This window comes from Balaenoptera physalus (genome assembly GCF_965194825.1).
Source record: "Balaenoptera physalus genome assembly, chromosome: X".
Lineage (NCBI taxonomy): Eukaryota > Metazoa > Chordata > Mammalia > Artiodactyla > Balaenopteridae > Balaenoptera > Balaenoptera physalus.
In genome coordinates this window covers 6,194,187-6,220,508 of record NC_138903.1, presented here as the reverse complement: position 1 = coordinate 6,220,508, position 26,322 = coordinate 6,194,187, and the positions used below count along the sequence as shown (strand labels likewise).

At 46.9% G+C, this 26,322-nt stretch overlaps 1 protein-coding gene across 1 annotated transcript in view; it reads left to right on the top strand.

The window, feature by feature from the left end:
• The first annotated feature begins 1,440 nt into the window (after positions 1 to 1,440).
• The window catches only part of LOC309652442 (anosmin-1-like), a 189,124-nt gene continuing 164,242 nt past the window's right edge, over positions 1,441 to 26,322 (top strand). Inside the window, exon 1 of the mRNA XM_082446234.1 lies at positions 1,441 to 1,770. Within this exon, the coding sequence (XP_082302360.1) occupies positions 1,573 to 1,770 (198 nt within the window). The 5' untranslated portion in view covers positions 1,441 to 1,572. The remainder of the gene's footprint in view (positions 1,771 to 26,322) is intronic.

Sequence of the window (26,322 nt, the reverse complement as noted above, 5' to 3'; positions counted from 1 at the left end):
GTTACCATTGAACAGGAAGATCTCAAAATCTCAGAGTGGAAAATCTGCAGAATTTTAGGGGGACAGGATTGGAGGTTGGAAAAAGCCATGGGCTCTATGGGAAGAAGACTCCAGCTTTGCGCGGTATCTTTGAGCAGGTTGCGTGCATCTAGACGCTCCAGCTACGCTTAGTGGTGTATTTAGGGAAATACTGCGTTTTGGAATGTGCGAGTGCAGTTCTGTATGAGAATGTGGCAGTGTCAGCTCATGGGAGTATCGGTCAGTTGTCCCGCATCCGAATGAGTGTGCATGAGTCTTTCGGACTCTGTTGCGTTCCGTAAGTATCCCCAAGTTTGGAGCACAGCCTTCCTCACGTCCCAGCCCTCTGTAGGCTCTCCTACCGGCAGGGGGCTGGAGCGCAGTCACTTCCCAGTGGAGCTCAGGGCAGGACAGAGCTTTGTTAGGGGTGGTGTAGCATAGATGCTGCAGCGTCTCTTCCTCTGGTGGGGCCCTGGCTGGGGATGGAGAACGCGTGTGGTGAAAGAGCATTGGAAGAGAGTACAAGAGGGGACAGGGCAGTAATTTTGCTGCTAAAAAGGCCAAATCAAAAGACTTGGGGCAAAGACAAGGAGAAGAGTGTAGGAAAGGTTTGTCTTGAATAAGTCACTCAGGCTGGGCGGGTAGTGCTTACTAGAACAACACACACCTGAGGAAACTAGGGGTGTGGGTCTATGTAACAAATGTTCCTGGCTGCCCGCTCACATCGGTTTCCACGGGATAATGGGAAGGAGGGAAGGAAAGGATTGGAGGAAGGTCTGAGTGGAGGGAGGAAGAAGAGGGGGAAGAAGGAAGGAAGGAAGAGAGGAAGGGAATGAAGGAAAGAAAGAAGGAACGAGGGAGGGAGGAGGAGGGACGTGTCAGTCAAACGTCCCTGCCTGGCCGCTGTCTCGCCTTGTTACACCCATCACAGTTCTGTCACTTAGCTCTTTTCCACTCCTCGGGAAAAGGGAAATTCAGATAAGCGAAAGCGTGAGCGGAGCTGAGCCCGGGGTAGGAACCGGGGAGAAAGCCCACAACGTAGGGGCGCTCCATCCTTCCTTAGCCTCTTCCCATGCCTTATGGGTCCCGAGGCCCTGCTGCCCGAGGCAGCGCCTCACATCCAGGCCCGGGCTTGCGCGCACCTGACGTTCACCTGGATGGCGAAGGGGGAGGTGGAGCAGGAAGGAGCGCAAGCGGACCGTGGGGGAACCTGCGCGGGAGCGGACCACCTGGAGAGGGGCGCACGGCGGCGCTCGGCCGGCATCCCCCTGCGGTGGAGCTCCCGGCTCGCTGCCCCTCAGACCTGCCCACGGCCCTCCGCCCGCCCCCCGTCACTCACTTCCCTTCCAGCCAATGGCGCGGCCGCCTGTCACCCTCACCCCACCCCTGGAGGCAGAGCGGGGAGGGCCTTGGCAGGGAGGGCGCGGGGCCGGAGTTGAATGATTGAACTTTCCAGCGGAGTTGCGGCGGCCGCGAGGTTCCCGGCAGTGCGGCCCCGGCGCGGAGCTGGGAGCCTCGGCCAGCGCCCGGCGCCCGCGCCCCCGACCCGCAGCCATGGTGCCCGGGGCGCCCCTGACCCTCTGCCTCTGGTTGGCGGCCTCCGGGGGATGCCTGGCGGCCGGCTCCGGCGCGACGGCCGCCCGGCGGCTGGACGAGTCGCTGGCGGCCGGGAGCGTCCAGCGCGCCCGCTGCGCCTCCAGGTGCCTCAGCCTGCAGATCACGCGCATCTCCGCCTTCTTCCAGCACTTCCAGGTACGAACCGCCGCCCGCCCGGGTCCTCCCCGGCGCTGCGGGCCGCGGCGGGTGCGCACGGGGCGCGCGCCTCCCAGCCTCGCCGCCCAAACTTCTCGCCCAGCTCAGCCGGCAGGTCCGGCTTTCCCTCCGCGCGGATTTTACAATCTGGGTGCGCGAACCCTCTTTTCCAGCCCCCTCCCTGCTCCCGAAAGGGAAAAGAAGCCTGCGGCATCTTTACCTGACTCCCTTCTTCCGAGGGGGAAACGAAAGGCGGTTTCTTTGGGAAGGGAGAGCAGTTTTGTGGCTTCCAAGGGTGGGAGTGTGGGTTTGTTAGTTGCCCGGGACTTCGGCGCGGGACTGCGGGCTGGTGGCGAGTCCCGCAAACTCCGGGGCGCTCCGGGCCCTCGGCGCGGCGGGCGCGGCGGGCACAGCGAGCGAGGCCGGGAGGCGCGCACCGCTGCGCCCGGGGACCCGCGCGACGAGCCCCGGCCCCGCAGGTGCCCGCGGGCGGACACTTTTGTCTCTTTCGAGCTTTGCTTTCGCACTCGGCGGGCCGAGAGCTCGCGGCCCACCCTTCGAGCCCTGGGGGGGCCAAGTCGTGCGTTCCAGCGCGTTTGTGTTGGGGCCCGGGGAGGCGGTGGTGATGGTAGCTGTGCGCGCCCCGATTCGGAGCCCCAGAGCTTCTAGGTCTCGCCAACGAATGGCGTGGATGCAGGGGATCCGGGACTTGGAGGCGCCGTGTTTGGATGCTCTGAGCGGACTCCCGGGGGCCAGTATCTCCCCCAGCCCTCGTAGGTTCTGTCGGCTTGAGGGTAGGAGAGCTTGTGGGAGTGTGGGTGTTGGGTGTGTAGACGGTTCAGAGAACGGCACGCTTGGTGCTGTGGATGGCCGGGATCCTGGGGCGGGGGCGGGGGGGGGAAGGGAGGGCGCCACAGAGGGGAGGACCCCCGCGGGACTTGCTCAGGGACACTGGCTGAGGGTGGGCGCACGGGAACCGCTCCCGGCCCCGACCGAGGCGCGCCTCACAGCTGCCTTCCCCAGCTGACCCGAGTGCGCGCACTCTGAAACCATTCACGCAGATAACCGAATTCCTGTCGTCTGCCGTGGTTCTCGCCCTCGCCTCTTCGTCTCTCTCCTTAGTTGCTCACCTGTTCCAAAGTTCCGACTTCTCGCCGCAGGGAAAACTGCGGAGGCCAGAAGGAGACCGGGGCTCCTGGGTGGGGTTCTAAGCCGAGCCCTCTGCCCTTGAGAAATAAACTGGGCGTCTCTTCCACTCGGGCGGGATAAATGGGCCTTCCCAGAGGCCCTGGGGACTAAGCTGCGACGGGAGGCCATCGTAATGACCGTGGAGTTGGGGACGAATCTCCGAAGTCTGAAGCCATGTTCATTCTGGCTTGAGAACTCATGAAACCTCGCGCCGAATGGCACAAGGAGAAGTAAAAGTTGGGATCTTCAGAGAGTGAACCAGCTGGCGAAGTTTGCGTGCGCCTGAGTGCGTGCTTCTCTATGTTCTCAAAGAAGCGACATCCGGTGGGTGTCAGAGAACTCGGCGCGCTCTGCTGTCCTCGTGGGTCCTCAGGGAAAGGGAAAAGGGAGTGTGGTCTCGTGCGCTGAAATTACGCCGACATCCTGGAGAGGGCCCCTCCCCAGCCACCTGGTTTCCAAACCGCCGGCCCTGCGCTCAGTCACTCTCCTGAGGAGATGCCGCGCTACTGTGTAAACGACAACAGAAAACAAAACAAAACGGCAGCCTGTTCCCAGGGAGAAAGAGTATCTTTTCTTTTTCTTCTTCCCTTCCTTTCTTTCTTCTTTCTTTATTTTAATTGAATTGTCAGTTGCTGTAATTTATTTGTTTTACAGTTTCAGCGGCTAAAGAAGCAGTTTAGATCAAGCCAATTCCTGTGAAAGGCTTTTCTTGTGGTCTCTTGGCATGATTCCTCTTCGGAAGAAAAACTGCTGACAGAATACACATTGCCAGACAATCCTGATTACATTTTAATTAGCTGGGTGAAATAAGCTGCAAATTACTCAGTTAGGACTTAATAACTGCTGTTTTTGCAATCAATTGCAAAGCCATTCTTGGAGGTTTAACCCTAACCTGGTAATGCCTATCTGATTTATCTAAATTGCAGGGATTAAGCGTTCTTAAGATTTGAGAAGACAGAAGCACACACTCCTTATAAAGCGGCAAGCTTCCCTGCCCCTCCCCCTTCTTAAATAATTGGAAGGATGTGGAGGGATCAGCCTGCGGGCAGCTCATTACTCTGCACGTGGAATGTATTAGTGGGCAGGAGAGGCTGGGCTGGTGGAAGGGGTCGGAAGAGCCCCTTCTCTCAGGGTCACCCCACCCACTTGGGCAAATAAACCGTAGCAGAAGGCTGTTTCTGGAGCAGGTGCCGGTTCCCAGCTTCTCCTGCTCAGTTCCCAGCCTCCTTTGAAGGGGCTGCCAGGGCCAGTGACCTGGGCTAGCAGGTCTGCAGAGGAGGCTGGGGTCCAAACGTCTCTGCCCCAATTCTGCACGCTCTCCAGTGCCTCCCAGCCTTGCAGCTCGAGGCTGAAGGTGGATGGGGCGCACGCGTGCCTCCACATGTGTGGGGCTGGATCGGCTTCACCTGTCAGTCATGTGGCTGTCAACCTTGCCTGACGGCACAGGGGACTCAATACTGATGCCTGGAAGTGGGGGTGGTGATGGGGATACCGGAGCATCTGTATCCTGAATGGTCTGCCCACGGTCCCCGACCTGAAGGAGCTTAGGATTTCATACTGCAAGGGAGACGGATTCTGAACTGTCATTGATTTCACCACTGAGGGCTGCCTCTCATTTGTGGAAAGCAGTAACGGCTAGCATCGCACAGGTTATCAGTACCCGGCTCCACGATGCCGTGCGCAGGGCATTTGGCACGTTGCCGTTTCAGGTTCACACGTATCATGCGTGCACGTGGCTAAAAGCCTGGCAACGGAGGCAGTTGGGAAGGGCGTCCTTTCCTCAGTGAATGCAGCTGTGGGGTAAGGAGCAGGGAGGTGGGCTCTGGAGCCGGGCAGATGGGCTCTGCGTCAGGCTTTGCCACTTGGCAGATATGTAGCTTGGGGAAGATCACCTTCCTGAACTTCCAGCCTCTCGTGTGCCCGGTAGGACACCTGCCCAGCAAGGTGGAGATCATAAAACTTGTTGGGGATAATGAAAGCGATGGTAATAAAGGGGTCACTGTTCTGGGGGTCTTACAAGTCTGTCTCATTCCATCCCCACAACCATCATACAAAGAAGGTACTGTTGGTGTCCTCCTAGAACTGATAAGGACCCGAGATGCTGAGACGCTAATAGACGGGGAACCTGGGTTCCCAACCAAGACAGCTACAGCTTTGGGGTTTGTTCTTATCTCTAGGATTTTATTGATTAGTGGTTTAACTTACTTCAGAACTGGCTGCCTTTTTCTCAGGCCCCAGCGCCAAATGGAAACATGCCGTCCATTATTCAGAGAGCAAGAAGTGTTGTCGAAGGAACTAAAATATAAAACTTGTTCTTTCTTCTGTGACCTTTCTCTCTTGGAATTTGCTATCCAATGCTGTTCTCGGTAAAGCATAATTTAAACATGAAGTCATTCGCATGGATTTCACTGTTCATCTTTCTCTTGTGCAGTGCCAGCGTTACATGCAAACATCAGATCATTTCACTTATATGTGGAATCACCAGCAGTGCACAGTTTTGATTTCCTGGTCCATCCCTGGAGGGAAAAGTGGGGACCAGACTCAGGAAGGTGGGAAGGAGGAAGCGAGGACCCCCAAAGTGCCCTGTGTAGGGTGTGCCCAGTGGGTGCCCCACAAGGGGATCTTGCAGGACGTGTGTAGACCGTCGTGGGTACCAAGGGTCTGGCGAGCACATACGCCTGCTCGGGCACGGCACTTGCCCAGTGCCCTGTTCTGCCAGCTGCTGGACCAACGCATTGCACTTTGTTCTAGCCGGGTCCTCAGGAACCTGAGCCAGGCGTCTCCCCCTCCTACTGCTCAAGCCGTAGCAGATGGTCAGCCCCCAGGTGTACTTAGATCTGCTTGCCAGATGCAGTTAGCTACCTGCATTAGGGACGGGCAGTAGGCTTGTTCCCGTGGAGTCTCGGACTCTGGCTGGCCATCCACCAAACACAGTATGATGGTCCCAGCGTGGGACGGGGACAGCTACCACTGAATTCTGGGACACATCACCGCACGCATGCGCCGCCCTGACCCTCCTTGTGGTCACTCTCAGGTCCCTGCAGAGGGTAGGGTGTGACCGTGATTTGGGGGTGAGGAGGGGGAGGCTGGGAGGGTTGGGGTGCCGGTGGGCCAGGGAGTGGGCAGCCGAGAATCTTGCCTGGGGAGGAGGGGGTGGTGAGAGGCAGCAGCATGCCTGCCGGAGCCTCCAGAACATGCTCCTGTATCCCACCAGACTGCACACACGAAACGCACACTCCAAGATAAGATCATTGAGGATTTCAGTGTGGCGGTCTCGGCACATTACCCCTCAGGTGCAGGGCCCCTTCTGAGCGTGGGCCACGTGCACCGGTCATTTGTCCCTGAAGCTGGCCCTGGTTTGGGTTTTTTTTTTTTTTTTTTTAAATAAATTTATTTATTTATTTATTTATTTATTTATTTATTTATTTATTTATTTTTGGCTGTGTTGGGTCTTCGTTTCTGTGCGAGGGCTTTCTCTAGTTGGGGCAAGTGGGGGCCACTCTTCATCGCGGTGCGCGGGCCTCTCACTATCGTGGCCTCTCTTGTTGCGGAGCACAGGCTCCAGACGCGCAGGCTCAGTAGCTGTGGCGCACGGGCCCAGTTGCTCGTCGGCATGTGGGATCTTCCCAGACCAGGGCTCGAACCCGTGTCCCATGCATTGGCAGGCAGATTCTCAACCACTGCGCCACCAGGGGAGCCCTGGTTTGGGTTTTTTAACCCTTGGAAGAGGTAGGTTAAGCCCACTTGTCCTGGTGGTTCTTCATATTCTGTCCATCGTGTTCAAGGGTACAATGCTGACGTGCTCACTTGGGAATAACCTGCTGTGCCCTTGTTTTCTCAACCTCACTAGAAGATTAAAGAAGAGGGAAAACAGAGACAGTGTGCCTGAAATAAGCTCTGTCTCTTTTTGGGTGACTCTCATTTAACTTGAGAGTGGCCTCCTCTTCTGCGCTCGTTGGGACTTTCAGGGCGGAGACCCTGCCTGTCTCGCTAGGTTCTGCTCGTCACGGCAGTGATGGAGCTGAGTCTCAGCTTTACTGATAGAGTCCTTGCACTAAATATTAGCAGACCTGCAACCTGCTCTTTCTCTGCCCGAGTTTTCCCAGAGGAGGCTCAGTAGAATGGGGCTTGAGGAAAAAGAGTAGCCCACGTGTAATAAAATAGGAAGAGTGCGTCTATTTCTTTGCCAGATTTTGGGACCTGAAAATTTTGGGAAAAGTGGGTGGAATCTTGTTGGAAGATAAGTAGCAGGTTGCTGGCAGCCTTGGTCCTAGGGCTCTAGAATTTTATTAGTGTTAAGAGATTCCAGCTTAATGGGACATTAGTCACTCTCCAAACTACTGCTGATAGACTCGTTTAGGTAGCTGATTAGAGATCGGAGGCTTTTTTCTAGCAGTAATTGGAAGCTGTTTGTTTTGGCAAAAGGGAGAACTAAGCTGGTGATTACCTCATTCTGCTTAGAGGACTAGCCTCTCCTCTCAGAAAAAGTAAACAAACAATTACTTTGTTTGTTTCAAACAAACAAAGCATCAGAAACCTTTAGCAGCCACAAATCTGCCCCAGGCTCGCAGATTTTTGGAGGAGCGATTTTGTGGTGAATACACTCAGCTGTGGTGTGTCCGTTTGGCCTGCCGTGAGATTGAAGTTATATGCTAGAAAGTCTCTGGGAAGAGAGTCCATCCTCAAGTTTGACCTTTATATTTCCTGGTCTGGGTCACTGGATCTCTGGCTGTGTTTCTAAGAATTTCTGAATTTGACCCAAACTAAACATTAGGTTATTCATGGCAAATTTTCATGTTTTTAATACAGCATTTCTCCTTGAACCGTGATTTACAAGTGTATCTTATTGTGACTATTACAGAACATTAAGAAAACACATTAGAAAATACCAACTTATTTATTTCTTTGTGCACTGTACTATTAGAGGAGAAATATATTTATATTTATATATCTATATATGTTTATATATCGAGTATAGTATATATTTTTATATATTTCAATATATTATATTAATAAAATACATACATGTATGTATGTTTGGAGACCTACATTTAAAAGTTAAAGTTAATGTTGTTGGTTTAAGCATTCCCACCTTAATAGCCTCCTAACTTATCATTTTTTTACGTTTTTTTGAAATAGATTGATCAGATTTCACTGTATAACCTACCTGGGTATGTTTCGGCAAATGGGCATAAAACTTTCAGGCTAGGTAAAGAAACTTATCAAAGTGTCAGTGGGCACTGCTTGTATTCACTCAGAAATGGAGAAGTTCCTACGTGTGACTTGCTATTGCCTTCCGGAAATCTGATTCTCACACGATTTTGAGGGTTGGGCTTGAGACAATGATCAGTGAAGCGTATCTGTATTATTGAGAGACATTTTTTATATGAACAATAGTACTGGGGAAAATAGCAAACACCCTGTTGGAATGCTTTGTCAAATTACCCCATAACTCATACTGTTGGTGCAGTGTCTGAGCTCCAAGTCCTTTCGAGTGCTGAAGCCAGCCACCTTTCAACATTTCCACTCACCCTGCACTCCATATTTTGGAAGTATGTTGTCTATCAACATATGGCCTTTATTAAGTATGACCTAGTTTTTCCTCGTCACATTAATCAAAGATATCCATAACTCCTTCAAACTTCAGATCAGCGTGAGGTCGCCCACATTACCACAGTAGACTGATAAAACTGACGTTCTTGACATTTTAGTTATTTTTGTACCATCTATCTTAGGAGAATGTGTAATTTGTTTTGGATTCTCTGAATATTGGAAATGGGTCATAGACACCTATTCCTTCTTAGGAGACGCTGTTGGTGACTTTCTGTCCCTCACCCCACCAGCTCCCTGGCTCCTGGATCGGCAGCTAATAGCTTACAGCTGCTGCCCCAGAGAGACTAACCTTTAGCCCCTGGGCACCATCTTGCCAGCAGGGCAGTGTACCCTCCTTCCCTGATGAGGGCAGATCATAGCCATTGGCTCACCGCTGGGGGATACAGGAGGCCAGCCCTCTGCTGGGATCAACTCTGGTGCAATTTATGCTGCAAAGCATTGCACGGGGCCAGGCTTATCAGGGCTGTAGCCGAGATCACATCCCTACTCAGCTCCTCCTGCATCCTTCCCTCCCCTTCCACTGAGAGTTTCCCCCTGATACATCACATTCACAGAAAGACCCCTTTCAGCCTCAGCTTCCACAAAACCCAACCTCAGACACCTACCTTCAGATACCTCATCTGATTCAACCCTTTTGTTTTGCAGATTAGACAGCTTGATGCTTATAGGAATGATTCATTCAAGCACATACAGATAATAGATAGTAGAAGTAAAGATATAACCCAGCGTTCACAACTCTCAGCTCAGACTTTCCCCACTATCCCCTTTATTGTTTTTTTTATTGTTTATTTTTTTAACTTAATTTTTATTTTACATTGGCGTATAGTTGATATACAGTGTTGTGTAGTTTCAGGTGTACAGCCAAGTGAATCAGTTATACATATATCCAGTCTTTTTCAGATTCTTTTCCCATATAGGTTATTACAGAACATTGAGTAGAGTTCCCTGTGCTCTACAGCAGGTCCTTGGTGATGATCTGTTTTATATACTGTATAGTAGTGTGTACATGTTAATCCCAAACTCCTAATTTTTCCCTCCCCCTCCTTTCCCCTTTGGTAACCATAAGTTTGTTTTCTACGTCTGTGAGTCTGTTTCTGTTTTGTAATCCACCATTCCCTTTAAAAAAAAAAAAGTGAGAGTTTATACAGATTAAAAAAAATCCTTCTAGATGAGGAAGCACGTAAGAGTCGGTACGTCTTCTGTTATTTGAATTTAGTTTATCTCTCCCGATGATTTCAGTAAAAAGTTTCAAATCTTGATCCTAAGACATAAGCACATCGTGCTCCTTCATTGCCTCTGTGAAAAAATACGTATAGTTGGCGCTCCGTGTGTTCTGGTTCTGCCTATCCGCAGTTGCGTGACTCCACCAATGAGGAACCCGCGGATACAGAGGACCGGCTATACTCTTATTATAACACGGACCGGCTGTCCGTATTTACATAACGCACTTGAGCATCTGCGGATTTGGTATCCACAGGGGTCCTGGAACCAATCCCCCACAGATCTCAAGCGACGACTGTACTGTTAAAGCCAGCTTGAAATAGTTGTCTGGTAGGTGGACAGTAGGTGGGGTGAGGGGACATCATTAACCTCAGTACCCCTGGCAGGTCTAAGAGGATGGCAAAGAGGGCCAGTTAGTTCAGATATTAACCAACTTTGCATTTACTCAGCAAGTGACCAGGCTGCCACATCCCCCAGGACCTAGAGTCCCCTCCATATCTTTAAAAGATTATGCACATGGTTTCAAAATAGTGAGCAGAGGCGTTTTCCCTGATGGTGATGGAGAAGGTTGGATAAAAGTGGTTACCCCTGATAGCCGATAAGTAAGGAAAGATTTATGGAAGCAGCGTTTATGGCTCATTTTAATGTAAATCTCAGACTGTAGATGCTGGGTCTGTTTCTCCCTTAAAAAAAAAAAAAAAAACCCACAGAAAACGCCGCTTTAATCACTTCCACTTATTTCAGCTAATATCGATGGATTGCTGCAATTTCAAAGATGAGGTGGTAAAATCCCTACTCCTGAGGGGATTTATACTCTGGTAGGGGCTAAGACTTGTAAACAGACCACTGCAGTCCACAAGGGAGGGCTCAGGGAGAGTTACTTGTGTGAGATCTCAGGCTGGTTGCCACAGGGGACGCGTCCTAGGGGAGACGACGCTTGAGCTGAGCCTCAAACGCTGGGCTCTTCCAACGCAGAACAGCCAACGTGAGCAAACGCAGAGTCTCGCAGGAGTTTGCTCTGTCTGCTGGGGGCTCTCGGTGGCTCCTCACGGACGGGATGCGGCGTCAGCCCGCCCAGCCTGCAGCCAGGCATTGGGAACTTGTTGGTAAGAGCTGGTACAAAGCTCAAGTGCTTTGTTCTGCAGGACGGGTTGAGAGCAGGTCATCACACTTAGGAGTGTCTTCCTGCTTCGTGCTGATGTGGTTGGACATCAGGCGACACTACCAGCTGCCCTCATGCTACTGAGTTGACCTCTGTGGAGAGCCTCGCCAGCACCCCTAAGAAAGAGCCCCAGATGAGCATGAAAAGGAGAGAAGGGGGCTGCGTCTCCCGTCTCCCTGCCATCACGCTTTGGCTTACGGACGGACCCCAGTTCCGATTGGTGGGGCTGGATCCTAACTAAGAAACTCTTCTGAATCACTGAGCCACAGGGGGTAGAAGGTACTTAGCGTTCATCGCATTTTTTGCTTTCTTGGTGCTGAGAAAGTAGTTTCACATAAAATATCTATTTGACCTTCACAGCAACTCTTTGAGGTCAGGAGTGTTATTTTATTTTTACAGATAAGACAACTGAAGGTTGTGAGCTGTTGGGAAGTGAGATAACCAAGTCTTCGTAGCAGAAACTCAAGCCCTAATTGTCATGTTCCCAAATATTTATACTAAATGATCTGCTTCTCAGCATGTTGACAGTGAGAGAAGACAGAGTGAAAATATCAGCTGTAATATCATCGACAGTCACGGAGTTTTGGGGGGAAACGGACCTCCATGTCTCACTCTCTCCTTGTCCCTTGGAGGTACCACTGCATCACGAAGTGCCACAATTGTGGACGATTGAAAGGTTGCTGGTGTGATAGAAAAAAACCCATTAAAAATATCAGTCCATCAACGACATCCGCTGTGCATCTGTCTACCCCAATCCTTCTTCCAACCAATACGGATCTGTCACACACAGTTGTTTTTCAGGTAGCTTAGATTCTGGGGACCCAGCATAAGTGACACGTGCTTCCTGCCCACAAAAGAATTATTTTCTACTAGAGACAGAGAGAGAGAGAGAGAGGCAGACATTTACGCAAATAGTTGCAAAGAGTTGTTGAAGTGAAGAAAGTGTTATAATCATGAATCATCTTTTAAATCTTTATAGAGAATTGTTTAACACATTATCATAATTTCTTAGATGAAGATTTTTTTTTCCCTTATAAATTGATTTTGTTTAGGTCCACCCAGAATCCCACTTGTCTAGCAAAATAGCAGAGTAGTATTGTGATCCTTGCAGGCATGTTTCACGAACAGCTGAACTCCTTGATGCCGTGGAGGATGGGTTTGTTGTCTGGGAATAACAGAGGTCTCAGGGCTTCACCCTTGACCTTCATTCTTGGCTGCCATTGCTGTTTTGTACAGTGGTGGGACACATTTGGAATATTTGCAAGTGGTGTTCATGGCTTGTAGGTATGTGACAGCTACTTCCAAGAACTCAGGGTGTCTTATGAGTTTGCTCGCTTTCCTTTTGTTTTGGTTTTGGGAGTGTGTGTGTGTGTGTGTGTGTGTGTGTGTGTGTGTGTTTACATTTTATCATTCTTTGCATCATCTCTGTAAGATATAAAAGTTGGACAATAAGGAATTCTGAGAAAAGAATTTAGAAAATTCTCAAGGCTGCACATGAAAAGAAAATGGTGATGAATTGGGGTTCTTTAATCCCCCAGAGTGCAAAAATCTATCCTCAGGGGAATCTGAGAAACAATGGCTCATCAAGAGGGAAGAAAAGCTCTTAATTCACATGCTATTTATCCTTTAGTTTTAAATTATAACTTTTGTCATTTAATAAGCGTTTCGGTCTCCAAGTGATTAATATCCTGCCAACTTGAGAAAATAACATTCTGTTAGAGTGACCTCAAAATATATGATTTTGTATTTCATATTACCTTCTTACTTTGAAAGATAAGGCAGATATGCCGTCACCACTGAAAACAGTCGAGTAATGTCTGGTGACCGCCATCTTCATTTTAGGGAAGTGCGTGTTCTTACTGGCGTGCATAGGATCTCAAATAACCTTCAGCGAACAAGAATGCATGTTTCCCCTCAATTCAGTATCTAATTATCACGGATGACTTTTTAAATTTCATAGCTAATTTCTGGTTATATCCAAAGAAGTGACAATTTTATAAGTCTGTAAGTGAAAACACAAAACAGAGGGTCCTTTTAATGAAACAAGAAACATTAATTTTGCACAGTAATCCATCACCTTACGAAAATGTTGTTAATCATACTGGTGCTGGGGACAAGAAAAATGATGGGAATTCATTCACTTAAGCAACTTAGAGCTCTTTTCTCCATATTCTGTTTGCAGTTTACACCTTTTTCAACCCACTTTAATATTCTAATGCATTAATAATTCTTATGTGTGAAACACATCACAGTGTTTTTGTTCTTCCTCTCTCCCTCCAATGCAAATGATGGTCTTGTCGGAGGACAAACCAGGTGGATCACATTCTTGGGAGATTACTGACAGCTTCTCTAAAAGAAAGACTGAAACAGTTGAGAAATTCTAAATGCAAACAAATATAAAGCTTTCAGGTTAAAGGTGATTTTACCTATTACTTATTGTGTCTCTATTGAGTTCATATAAACGGTTCATCTGATGAACGTTTATCAACTCTTGTTTAATTCTCTGATAACACATAATTGAGAGAGACAGCACTTTCTAGACTTAAATAAATGCCTCTATTCCTGTCTTTAAATGCCTACACTACTGGAATGAATAGCACTCTTTTGAAATTTATACTGTTGGTTATACTTTGTGGTCTGGAAACAAAATTGACAAAGACTTGCAATAGCGAAAGAGATTTTGAAGAGGATGCACGTCTTGTAGTGATATGTCACCCCAGCCGCTGGACAGGTTTCCAAGTGCTGTTACAACAACCCAAATATGGCAAGGATCCTGGCATCTCAGGATCATTAGCTTGCTTTCCAACGGATGAGCAGACCCCTTCAGAATGCAAATACCAAGACCATTTCCAATCATGAGGGAATCATCACCACCACCACCACCATCATCACCATTATCATCATTATCACCATCACCCCCATCATCATCATCATCATCATCACCACCATCATCATCATCATCACCACCACCACCATCACCATCATCATCACCGTTATCATCATTATCACCATCACCACCATCACCATCATCACCACCATCACCACCATCACCATCATCATCACCACCATCACCAGCACCATCACCATCATCGTCATCATCACCATCACCATTATCATCATCACCACCATCATCATCATCACCATCACCATTATCATCATCATCACCACCATCATCATCACCACTATCATCACCATCATCATCATTATCATCACCATCATCACCACCACCATCACCATCATCATCACCATTATCATCATTATCACCATCACCACCATCACCATCATCATCACCACATTTGGAAATATGACACTGTTCCCTGAGAAATCTCTGTACAAACAATTCTGTTGAGATACTCAGATTTCCATGCCTATCCATCATGACAGGCTACTTATTTTTGCCCCTGCTTACTGATGTCTATCCTTCCCTTGATGGCCATTCCCCCAAGAAGAGGGTTTTGCTCACCATAGAGGAGAAACCTCGTGTGAAACAAGGCTCAGAAGACCACCCAGGCATCTGGGGTGGCCCATTCTTGCCCAGCAGTCCTGCCATATGGATGATTCAAATAGAGGTAAAGTTACGAGCTGCAACATAGCATAACTTGGAGCTTGCTTTCTGGAGTGGAAGTGTGTTAATGATAAGGATGCCAAGCTTATGCAGAAGTTACTGATTACTTTCAGGAACGATGAGCAGAAAATAGGAGACTGGCCGCTGTTAAAATGCTTTGGTAACTGCAGTTCTTTTACATTTCTTCTGTGGCAAGGAAGTGCAGAGAAATCACCCAAGATGCTGTCCACGGTTAAAGATAGTCATTGGTTGAAGGTGAGCACTTTCTTGGCTTCTCATTTTCTCATCCACGTTTTGGGCTATTATAGCCGTTTAGAACTAGAACTTTGCCTTTAAAACCTAAAATATGTACCCCAGTTCCTTTCTTCCTCTTTTAGACATAGGTAGGCCCTCGGTAGAGGTTTGGCAAATATCCCTGGCGCATCTTTGACTAGAAATGCACTTTCTCTCCCTTTCTGTCACCCCCTCCTCTCTCCCTCTCCTTCCTTTATTTTGACACTTGGCTGTGTACCATTTTGAAAGCAGCACAGCCAAACCCATTTGCTGATCATTCCAGGAATGGCCTACATCTGGGAAGTTATTTTCCCATTGGGCCAGAATCTAAAAGAAAGTAGGGAACATCTTTTGTTGTTGTTGTTTCCACATTTTTGTTTCCGGAATTATGAGGTAATGTCCTCACAGCTGCAAAGAAATAAAAAAAATACTTCTGGACAGGATCTATTCACTTGTTAAGTATCACCAGAGAAAAACATATTTAGAGGTGAGACTCCATGAGAACAGACATCCATTTGTATTTTGATGTTTCTATTATACAGGGGCCATGGACTTGTATAGTATTTTAAACCTATTTTTTATTGGGCAAGATTGGCATACTCTAGTCCCATTTATTACTCCACAATTTTGAAAAAAAAAAAGGAGGAAGTTTCTTCTTTTTTGAACAGCTGTATGAAATTAGGGCCAAAATGTTTTTTTCCATATGTGTATGATCCAAGAGTGTCTAGTTCATGGTTTCTCAACCTTGTCACTGCTGACCTTTGGGGCCAGATTATCCTTTGTTATGGGGTCTGTGCTGTGCATTGTTGGATGTTTAGCAATATCCCTGGTCTTTACCCACTAGATACCAGTAGTATCCCTCCCACCCCCGGTCATGACAAAGAAATATCTCCAGACATTACAATATGTGCCATAGGACAAAATCACCCTTGTTGAAAGCCACTGGTCTAGTTCTCTCTCTTTTTACTTTACATCTGTCTCGGTCGATGTGTCTCTAGTTCAATATCTGTATTCAGATATGTATATCCATATCTAAATGTATATGTGTATGTATGACTCTTTTATTACATATTCAGTTACCCTCTTTGAAAGAATAAACTCAGATACATGAGTCAATAAATTGATTGCAGTAACAATGTTCTTTTTCACGTATAACATGGGAGTTTGGAAAGGTGCTCATTTATGTCTCCATTTGAGAATCTGGGAAAGAATAAGGCACTTATTTCGAAAAAAATGCTTGTCTTCCATTCTATAGCAAACGTTCTCCTGAAAGAAAACGACAGTATCTCTGTCTTTAGCAGTGATGATTCTGAAGATATGTCATGGCATTTGTGGGTGTGATAGCCTGTAAGAAAATCGGGGTTTTTCAGCCATGACCAGTCTAATGTGTAAAGTTGGTTGTATTGCATCTTTTCCTTTAAATACCTGTTATGTTTTTAAAATTTGGTGAGCTGGTCCGAAAGTCTGATTCCCTTGGAACTTCTTTGCAAGTGAACTGTCTTTTCCTTTTGAAAAACTTTTGTCTCTGAGCATTCTTGCAGACCGCTTATGTGCTCTTTACCTCAAGTGCCTCGCCCATAAAGTGGTGGCGATGGTAGCACAGCTTCACTGGATCGTTCTATGATGCAACACGGTTCACTCGGAGCAGAACCTCACGTGTGCTTAGCTCTACAGAAGTATTGGCTGTTGTTGTTTAGATGCGCGAGGCACAGAGTGAGTGCTGGTGCTGAAGATCTTGGGACAGAAAAATGAGTAGCGTACACCCCTCGATCCTTCCCAGGCTGGTCTAAGAGCAGTTAAAGGGAATTTCAACAACCTGATTTTAAAGTGGGCCAAAGACCTCAACTGACACCACACCAAAGAAAATATACAGATGGCAAATAAGCGTATGAAAAGATGCTTCACATCACATGTCATCAGGGAAATGCAAATTAAAGCAACAAGATAGCACCACACACCCATTAGAATGGCCATAACCCGGAACACCAACAGCACCAAATGGTGCCGAGGGTGTGCAGCAACAGGGACTCTCCTTCCTTGCTGCTGGGGGTGCAAAATGGGACCCTCACTTTGGAAGGCAAGCAGTTTCTTACAGAACAAAACTACCCTTACTCCTTGGTGTTTCTTCAAATGAGATGAAAACTTACGTACACAATGAAACTTGCACTTAGATGTATAGAGCAGCTTTATCCATAATTGCCAAAACCTGGAAGCAACCAAGATGTCGTTCAGTAAGTGAATGGATAAATAAACTGAGGTACATCCGGATTATGGAATATTACTCAGCACTAAACAGAAATGAGCTCTCAAGCCGTGAAAAGACATGGAGGAACCTAAAATGCATATCACTGTGTGAAAGAGGCCCATCTGCAAAGGCTGCACACTGTATGATTCCAACTGTATGTCATTCTGGAAAAAGCAAAACTATGGACACAGTAAAAAGATCAGTGGTTGCCAGGGGTTGGGGCTGGGGGCTGGGTAGGAATGAATAGGTGGAGCCCAGAGGATTTTTTCAGGATTTTTTTTTTTTTGCGGGGGGGGAGCCAACATTGTTTTCTTGTCAACAGAACCTGCCTGGGGAAGTAGGGGGCCCACTCTGCCCCCAGAGGGGCTATGGACCTTGGTTGTCTGCGGCCCGTGGGGGAGATGGGTCCACCCAGTGAGAACAGCTCTGGCCACCACCGGCACCTGGGTGGTCAGAGGCAGGGTCTGGGGGGCCAGCAGGGGGCATGGGAGCCCCCCGGGGACCTGGGTCTTGGCTCCCCCTGGCTCATCTGCAGGAAGTCAGTGAGGGCGATCAGCTCAGGCCCACTGAGCCAGGTGGTGGAACAGCCAGAGGATGCAGTGGGGAGGACCCAGGAGGACATGCCTGGGGGTGGGGCCAGCAGCTTCAGAGAGCCCATCACCTGCTGAGGGGCCTGAGACAGGTACAGGGGAACGCACTGCCCACAGGGCAGCAGAGGGTCAGAAAGGAAGACATCTTCACAGCACATCACTGGGAACCCTGCATCCCTGGGCGGCTGCTCTCCACTCTAATGTCCAGCTAGACTGGCCCTGAGGCCTCTGCCTGAGGCTGCTTCGTACAGAGGCCAGAATGAGGGATGGCACAAGGTATGATACTATAGTTATGGACATGTCATTATACATTTGCCCAAGCCCATAGGATATACAGCCAAGGGTGAACTCTAATGTAAACTATAGATTCTGGATGATAATGATGTTTCAGTGTAGGTTCATCAGTTGTAACAGATGTGCCACTGATTGGGATGTTGATAATGGGGGAGGCTATGTGTATGGGGGCACAGGGGGTGTACGGGAATCTCTGTGCCTTTCTTTTAATTTTGCTGTGAACCTAAACTGCTCTAAAAAATAAAAACTTTTTTAAAATAAATGTTTTAAAATTTAATTTTTTAATTTAAAAAACCCTTTGAAGTTTCTCAGAAAGTGCTTAGTTCTAGGTAGTGAATGAAATTCAGATCTCTCATATGCTCTTGTCACTTAAAGATTTTCTGTTCCCGTATGATGCATGGGAACAGCTTAAGTAGACTTTTTAAATTGAAATTTGAAATCCAGGATAGGTATTGTGTAAGTAGAAAAGGCCATTGAATTCTAGGTCATCTATTCTATTAGGAAAACATAGCTGACTTCCCAGATGCTGGGTGCTTATAATTCTGCAGATAACACATTTTTCTTGAAATTGACTTTTTTTTTTTTTTTTTTGCAAAGCAAGGTCTTTTCTTGGGGTTATTGAGCTTTCTCTTGTATCCCATTTAATTCATCATGTTTTCTCAAGTGACCTCTCATTAAAACATGCTGTTTTTTTTAAGTCCGTATTAAAATAACCCAGAATCATGATGAATGGACTAGAATATCATATAAGTCAGGGTATAATGGACTTTGAGGTGCTCTGTATTAGTTTGATTAATTATTCTGTACTCTCTAATGAATAGCATAAATTAGCACAATGAAGAAGCATATATCACAGGAAAACCATGTGACAAAAATCTGACTTAGTAAAGTCAATTAGAATGGGAAGACCATGTATCTCTAGTAATTCTTTTCTTCCTGCTTAGGTTTTCTCCACTACAAATGAAAGTCAACTAAACTACATTCTGAGCCTTCCAGCCTATATGTGTGTATCAAGGTGGTAGATTTGGCTTTAGTATTAAAATAAGTCCTTCTAGGATTTATTGAGTGTATTCCAAAACGGGTTACTAAACTCTTGTGTAGGAATGCAAGTAGTTTTCATTTATAGGGCACTGTGTGTTTTTTCAAGTAACATTCGTTCAATGGTTGTAGTGATAATAGCAATAGAATCCAGTTCATGTATCCAGTTCATGTTATCTGGCAACACATTGTCTCTGGTTACTATTAATGCTTCTGAGTAATTAGCTCGATAATTTAAAATTACTCCTTAGCCTCTGCCGGTCAACATGCCAGAAACCAGGCCGTAATGAGTCTCTCGGGAACTGCTTATTACGAACCACGGATCACCCCTGTCAAGTTTCACAGCTGCCAAGCATCTATTTTGAAAAATAATAGGGGACTTGAGAGTGCCTTTAAAGACTGCTGCGATTTTTCTCCGCACCGTCGTCCCAATCAATACATAGCATCTTCCTCGACTTGTTTATTTTATGAAGATACCCAGAGACTGAGGTGAGGCCGAGACACGGTGGAGGCCAGCGTGGCCTGGACCTGCTGGGGAATCATTGCCCTGGGTGACTCATGCTTCCCCAGGTAGTGTCGGCCTTCAGGCTCAGAAGCAGAAACGGACTTGAGTTGGTGGAAAATTACGCGTGCGCGCGCGCGCGCGCACACACACACACACACACATATATATATATATATCCAAAGATGAATTTATTACTTGATAAAGAGGATTGTATGTCTCAGTACCCAGGATGCTATGAGATAGCTGAAGAGCTGGATGAAGTACTCAGGACTCTACGTGGCAACGTGGAGAGAGAGAAGGAAGCAACACTTGGAGTGGGATTCCATGAAGTCCTGTGTAGCGGAGTACGACCAACGGTCCTTCTCCCTCTGCAGCTGGTTCTCCAGCTTCAGCAAGCCTCGGAATCATTGGGTAGCCTTGTTTAACACAGCTCGCTGCACCACAAGCCTCAGAGCTTTTGATTCTGTGGGTCTCGGGTCAGACTCGAGATGTGCATATCTGACAAGCTTCCAGCTGAGGCTGACGTTACTGGTCCCGGGGCCCCACTTTGAGAACCACTGATGTAGGGTTATTTATGCTCTGGGGCTTCTCTCTAGGGTCCTTCTCTGCTTGGTAAGTTGTGCCACGTTCTAGCATGGAAACTTTACGTTCTCTGCCCCCTGACCTCAACACTCCTCTTCTGACCAACCTTCCTTCGTTCAAAGTTACATAACATTTATTAAGATTTAGCTTATTAAGTAGGAGTCAGTGGTGGCTTCCTCAGCAGGAATGCCACTGAGGGCACAGTTTCAAAACAGTCGCTTGTCTAGGGAGAGGGTTGGAGTCTCCGCTGGCCGTCATCTCTTTTGAAACATGGGTCATGGCTCCAATCTGTTGATGGGGGAAGAAGCCCATCACTGCTTCCTCTGACCATATGTGTTCAAGAAATCTAGGTGTAGGGGGAAGACGCCTTAACAGAGACCTCAGAGAGCAAAAGTCATTAGCGGTCAAGGTTTGTTATGAAATGAATTCAAGAACATGACGTTGGGGGTCTGGACACAGGGTAGAAAGAGCACCATAAGAATGGACTGGTTCCCCTTGGGGGAGGGCACATGCTGGGCATAGCCACATCATCTCCCTGTGACTGTGTGGTTGCTTATTTAAGAGGGCTGTTTTCACCACAGACTGGACTGCTTGATCCTAAAGAGTCTACTTTATGGTTAACAAGTGTCTCCTTATGATGCAAGCATATGCCTTAAGTACTTTATGTAAAACACGAGGGACCGGTCATCGTTGGCGAGATGGAGAGAAGATGGGACGTACAGAGACGCTGTGCTCTGACAGATGCCGGGAGGTGGCAGGGAGGTCAAAGTGAGGGAATAAACCCCGACGGTGATTTTTTGAAGCAAGTGGAAAAACTGCATGAAAATATTAAGGCAGATTCTCAGTTGGGGTGGAGGTTGGGGTTTGGTTGAAACAACATAGCATTTCTTCCATGGCTTTGATTTAGTTTAGTCACTGTTATGGGATGAACTGTGTCCCCCACCCCCAAATCCATATGCTGATGTCCTAACCCCCAGGACCTCAGAAAATGAGCTTATGGGGAAATAGAGTTGTTGGAGATAGAATTAGTTAAGATGAGGTCATACTTGAGTAGGATGAGCCCCTAATTCGATATGACTGGTGTCCTTATTAAAAGGGCAAATTTGGACACAGACACGCATAGATGTGAGGACACAGGTAGAAAACTATGTGATGATTGGATTTGCAAAGAGAACGGGCAGCTAATGCTTAAAAGGCCCGCACTTCCTGATGGCTTTCGGGGGCGGGTGTTTAAAGGCATCATTTGGGGTGAGGGTTGCAGGGTACATGCCTTTCTTCTGATTGGTTGGCGGTGAGGTAACAGGAATCTTAATCATCAACGTCTGGTTCCAACCAGACTGGGTCTTGTGCTCCGTATGTAGTCACCATTCTCCACCCGGATGGGAGCCTTAGTTTCTGAAGAACAGCTCAAAGATACGTGTCAGATGGTTATGTATGTTCCTTGAGGAGCAACTAGGACTCTGTTTTTTGCTGAACTATTGTTTAAGCTATCATTACTTTTTTTGCTTAACTGCTTTTCCTATGTTTCTGCATTCCCTCACTTCCCTAATTAGTAACTACTTCAGTCTGCTCTTTAGAACTTAGGGAAGGCCTGGAAGACTAAAGCCTTTTTCTGTAAACAAGAAACAGGGTACGTGGAGGGGCTTTTGTACCAGGGAGGACCCTGCAGGGTCCTGCTCAGTTTCAGTCCCCCCTTTTCTTTGCTACTCCTCGGCCCTGATGGGAACAGGGACAGGACAAGCAAGGGAATAAAGTTTTGGATAGAGAGGTTAATTTTATACTTGGCAGGGGAACTCGGTTTTAGGGGGACTCCGTTGGACCATAAAGCAAGGAACGTCTAAAAGTTAAGAGGAGGGCATGGACCAGATCCTCCCCTAGGGCCTTCAGAGAGGGTTTGGCCCTGCTGACACTTTGGTCTCAGACCTCTAGCCTCCAGAGCTGTGAGATAATATGTTTCTGTTGTTGAAACCATCTAGTTTGTGGTACTTTATTACAGCAGCACTAGGAAGCTTATTGTCACTGTGTTTCATTTTGCGTTTTAAATACTATTAGGAATAGTGTGATACTGTGATTTATAAGAATATATGTTTGGTTGTTCAGGTGACCAGAATATTTCTCATATTATGTATTTGGTCTTCACCCACTGGTTCCTGACTCCCAACTCTTAAAATCCTTGCAATTTCCTGTAATAAGAGTGATGAAGGTATCTTTTGTTATGTCAGTGAGAATGGGGTGACTTTTGGAGAGCTCCTGGGTAATCTAAAGAAGGGGGTTGGTTGCCGCCCGCTTCAGACATCCTGGGAGGGGAGGTGGGCTGGAGGTTGGATCAATCACCAATGGCCCATGATTTAATCATACCTATGTAATAAGCCCTCTGTAAGAACTCAGAAGGATGGGATTCAGAGAGGTTTTGGGTCGGTGACCACGTGGAGGTGCTGGGAGAGTGTTGAGCTTGGAGAGAGCACGGAAGCTCCGTGCCCCTTCCCCATGCCTTGCCCTGTGCGTCATTTCCATTTGGCTGTTCCTGAGTTATATCCTTTTATAATAAACCAGTAATGTAGGAAGTAAAATGTTCCTCTGGATTCTGTGGGCCGCTCTAGCAAATTAATCAAACCCAAGGAGGGGTCATGGGAACCTCTGTTTATAGCCAGTTGGTCACAAGTATAGGTGACAACTTGGACTTGCAACTGGTGTTTAAAGCCAAGGAGGGATTGTTGGAACCTCCAATCTGTAGTTTGTTGGTCAGAAGCTCAGCTGATAGCCTGGGCTTGCTGTCGGCATCTGAAGGCGGAGGGCAGTCTAGTGGGACAGAGCCCTCATCCCGTGGGATCTGGCGCTGTCTCAGGATAGATAGTGTCCTAATTGAATCACCCTGTTGATGTGCAAGACTTGCTTAGGGGGGGAAACCACCCTCCCCCTCGCAACACACATGTTGGAATTGGGTCCAGGAACCCCAAAGAAATAGTATTTGTTGTTATTAGATTTTTAATGTTCCCCCAAATGGGGTTATGAGTTATGAATTTAATTTAGTGCAGCTCTGCATTAAAGTACTGGTCTGATCTATGCTTTGCATGGACCTTGTGCCTTTGCGAAGACTCCAGGCAACCAAATGATATAGAAGTTCATAAGACTGACCTTGTTCCTAAGCAGTTGAAAGTCATTTTCTTTATCATTAAATCAAAACTTATTGAGTGCTCTTAGAATTCTGACTTCTCCACAGTTAATCAATCACATGAGCCAGGCAGGACTCTAGAACTCTCTGTGAATTTCTAAGTTATTAAGAGTCGCTCCTTGTGTGAAAAGCACTCCTATCGATGGATTTGCATCTTGCCATAGACAGCAGCCTTGACTTTAGATGATCCCAGGGGTCTTCATAAACATCTCTGTGACAATCTTTATAAAAGCACTTTTCTTCGCATTTTAGAAGAGAAGAAATGAATTTTTCCGAAAGCTCACAGTTTATGACGGGGAAGTGGCCTGGGGTGCTAAGTAGGGTCTTCTGACTCCACATGAGGTGTGCTTTCTATTAAAATATTTTGATTTGAATCAACAATGTGTTACATATTTTTAGACTTCCTGGGCTCCATACATATTTTTAGACTTCCTGGGCTCCACTGTCTGCATCTCTAGAGAGAGGGCATTGGTCTTGAATCTCCCTTAACTGTCCCAATTCTCATGATCTAGAATTTTCCTCAGAACCTGGTGTTGCCAGTATTGCTGATGGCTTTCATGTGTTATTCAAATCCATGATAATGAGTGACCGAAGTGGCGAGACAGTCCTAGGCATGGTCATTCTGAGGTTTAGTGCCATCACTGGACACTTATATCCTCCCTCCCCACCCATTCTGCACTTTCCCTTCTCCTCAGACACTGGTGGGCATTTCTCAAAAAGTTCCCCATTTCATGTTCACTTCCAAGATGCAGGTTGTCTGCATCATTATCTTGGTCCCGCCCTTGAGTTTCGTGGGGTTGAGGAACATCTCTGTGGTCTTCCCTCTTAGGACTCAGACTGGATGGACCCTGTGTTGTGTCTTTCTCATGTGGTTTTGGCCTTTCTTTGTAGGCGTTGTAAATGTTTTGGAGAGTTATTAGAGGCGTTAGTTAATTAGAGGATAAAATATTAGCAGGCAGAAGGTCTGAAAGTTAATAACTTCTCACCCCTTTGCTCTTTAATGGTTTTGAGAGGTTTAGGTAGGAATTCAGGGATGGAAAAGTCGATGAGACAGGGTATCATGTTACTGGGACACTGTAACCTCTTTCCTTTGGAAAGTTCCTTGTATTGTAAGACAGTGGCATGTCATTAACGACTTACATGTGTCTTGTTTTCAGCAGGAAGATGGATTAAATGACCCTCAAAGGTCTTCTCTGATTTGTAATTATATGGTAGCATCTGAGTTAGAATTCTACAGTTTACAAACATTTTGAGTGGGTATTTGCAATCATGTTTTGGGTCCCTTTCCTTGTCCTGGTTGTACTTAGACAACAGGCTTGGTCCTAGTTGAATAGATCTTATACTTTCACAGAGAGGGATTGACAGAAATCCCCACTGATGCAAATGCTTTGCAGAGAAGGTGACTGTTAGTAATGTTGAAGGAGGTCTCAGAGAGCTCTGGGATCCCACATGGCTCATGTGATGAACAGTGGAGAGCCCTCAATAAGTTTTGATATAATAAATTGGTTTTCAATTGCTTATGAATAAGAGCAGCTTTTGTATATACTACCCCTCCCAGGTAGGACAAGATTGAATCCCTCTGTAGCTCAGAGATCTTGTGAAGTCATTGTTTTAGTGGCTGACTACATCCCTTTAGATTCTGCTAAAATTTCTCCTAATTTTCTGTTTTGTTCACGTATAAAACATCCCACAATAAAAACACAACAGCAACAAGAGCGACAACAATTAAGGAAAGGAAAGACCTAAGAAGACTCCTAAACATTTCTAGTCATTTAACGTTGCTTAGGTATACTTTAGTGAGTTGTAAATATGTACCTCATCACTGTCTATCCAGAGAATGATAGTAAAAGATGTAATTAAGAGTTGTGTAAAGTTATGTTTTTAAATTGCTGTTCCACATTGCTCTTGCATTTTTTTCTCCTTTGATAATGGTTTGAACTCTTCACAGGAACTTTGATGTGTCCTTTAAACAATATTTCCAGTTTCTTTCAATTGTTTGGTACACAGCCTCACACGAAAGTTGCTTTCGAAAGTGCAGATTAACATAGCTGCCAATAACAAGTGGAAATGTATTGGAAAAACAATATGTTCTTTGGTGAATGTGCTCAAGAGACCACAATTCTCTTAGTTTCAGGAAAAATGTATTAACCTGCAGTGAAATTGTGATGGCTCCTAAACTAGCTTGGTTGATTGAGGAGGATCTTGTTGGGACTTGAAATGAAGAGATGTGTCCTTGGGCTAAAACGCTGACCCCCTCACCAGCCTTTTTGTAGGAACCCACTTTCCTCTTCTGCACTGGAGGGGCTACACTTCTGTGCTGCTCTTACACCTTCCCACCATGGGGTTCATTTCTTCAACACCCTCATCTTTTTCGAGAAATACGCCTCATATATGCTTGCCTTTGTGGAGACTTAGCTTCTTCCAGAAGCCCTTCCATTGGAGAAAGCGCATTCCCTCCCGCATTCCCCATAGACTTGATGTCTATGGCAAGATGCATACTTTTCTCGGGTTGTGTTATTCATGCAGCATATTCTGAGATTTTGAGATCTGAGCTCAGAACGTTCCTGGGTGGTGTTCTTAGGATCAGCCCTGGAGGGGAAGTGGACGGAGCCTGGAGCGGGAGGAGGAGTTGGGCTGAGGGCAGGAGCAACTGCAGCCACCGCGGGTCCCATCGCACGCTCTGGAGCTTAGGGTGCCTTGAAAGTTACCCTGAATGGGACAAGGTTGGTCCTTTGTTCCCCAGCATCAACCAGGCATTGGATATGGGCGTCTCCCTGAAGAAACATGGCCTTGGGTCGGCTCTTTTCAACCAAGTACAACTTCTGGGCGGGGAGAGAGGGAGTTTAGCTGTGAGCTGTCAGCTCTCAACACTCTCAAGAGCCAGGAATGTGTTCATTTCAGTCACATGGTTGGGATGTGGGGACATTTGTGTGGTCCATGGCAGTATTACCCACAGACAATTACTCTTATTTTGTAGAACAGAATTCTCCTACAGTTCCAACCATTGGCACCCCTTGGCCCTCTCACCCACCAGAACTCTTCTGTCTTACGCTTTTTAAACTCCACTTTTCCACGCTGAGCACAAACACCTACCATTTTAGTGC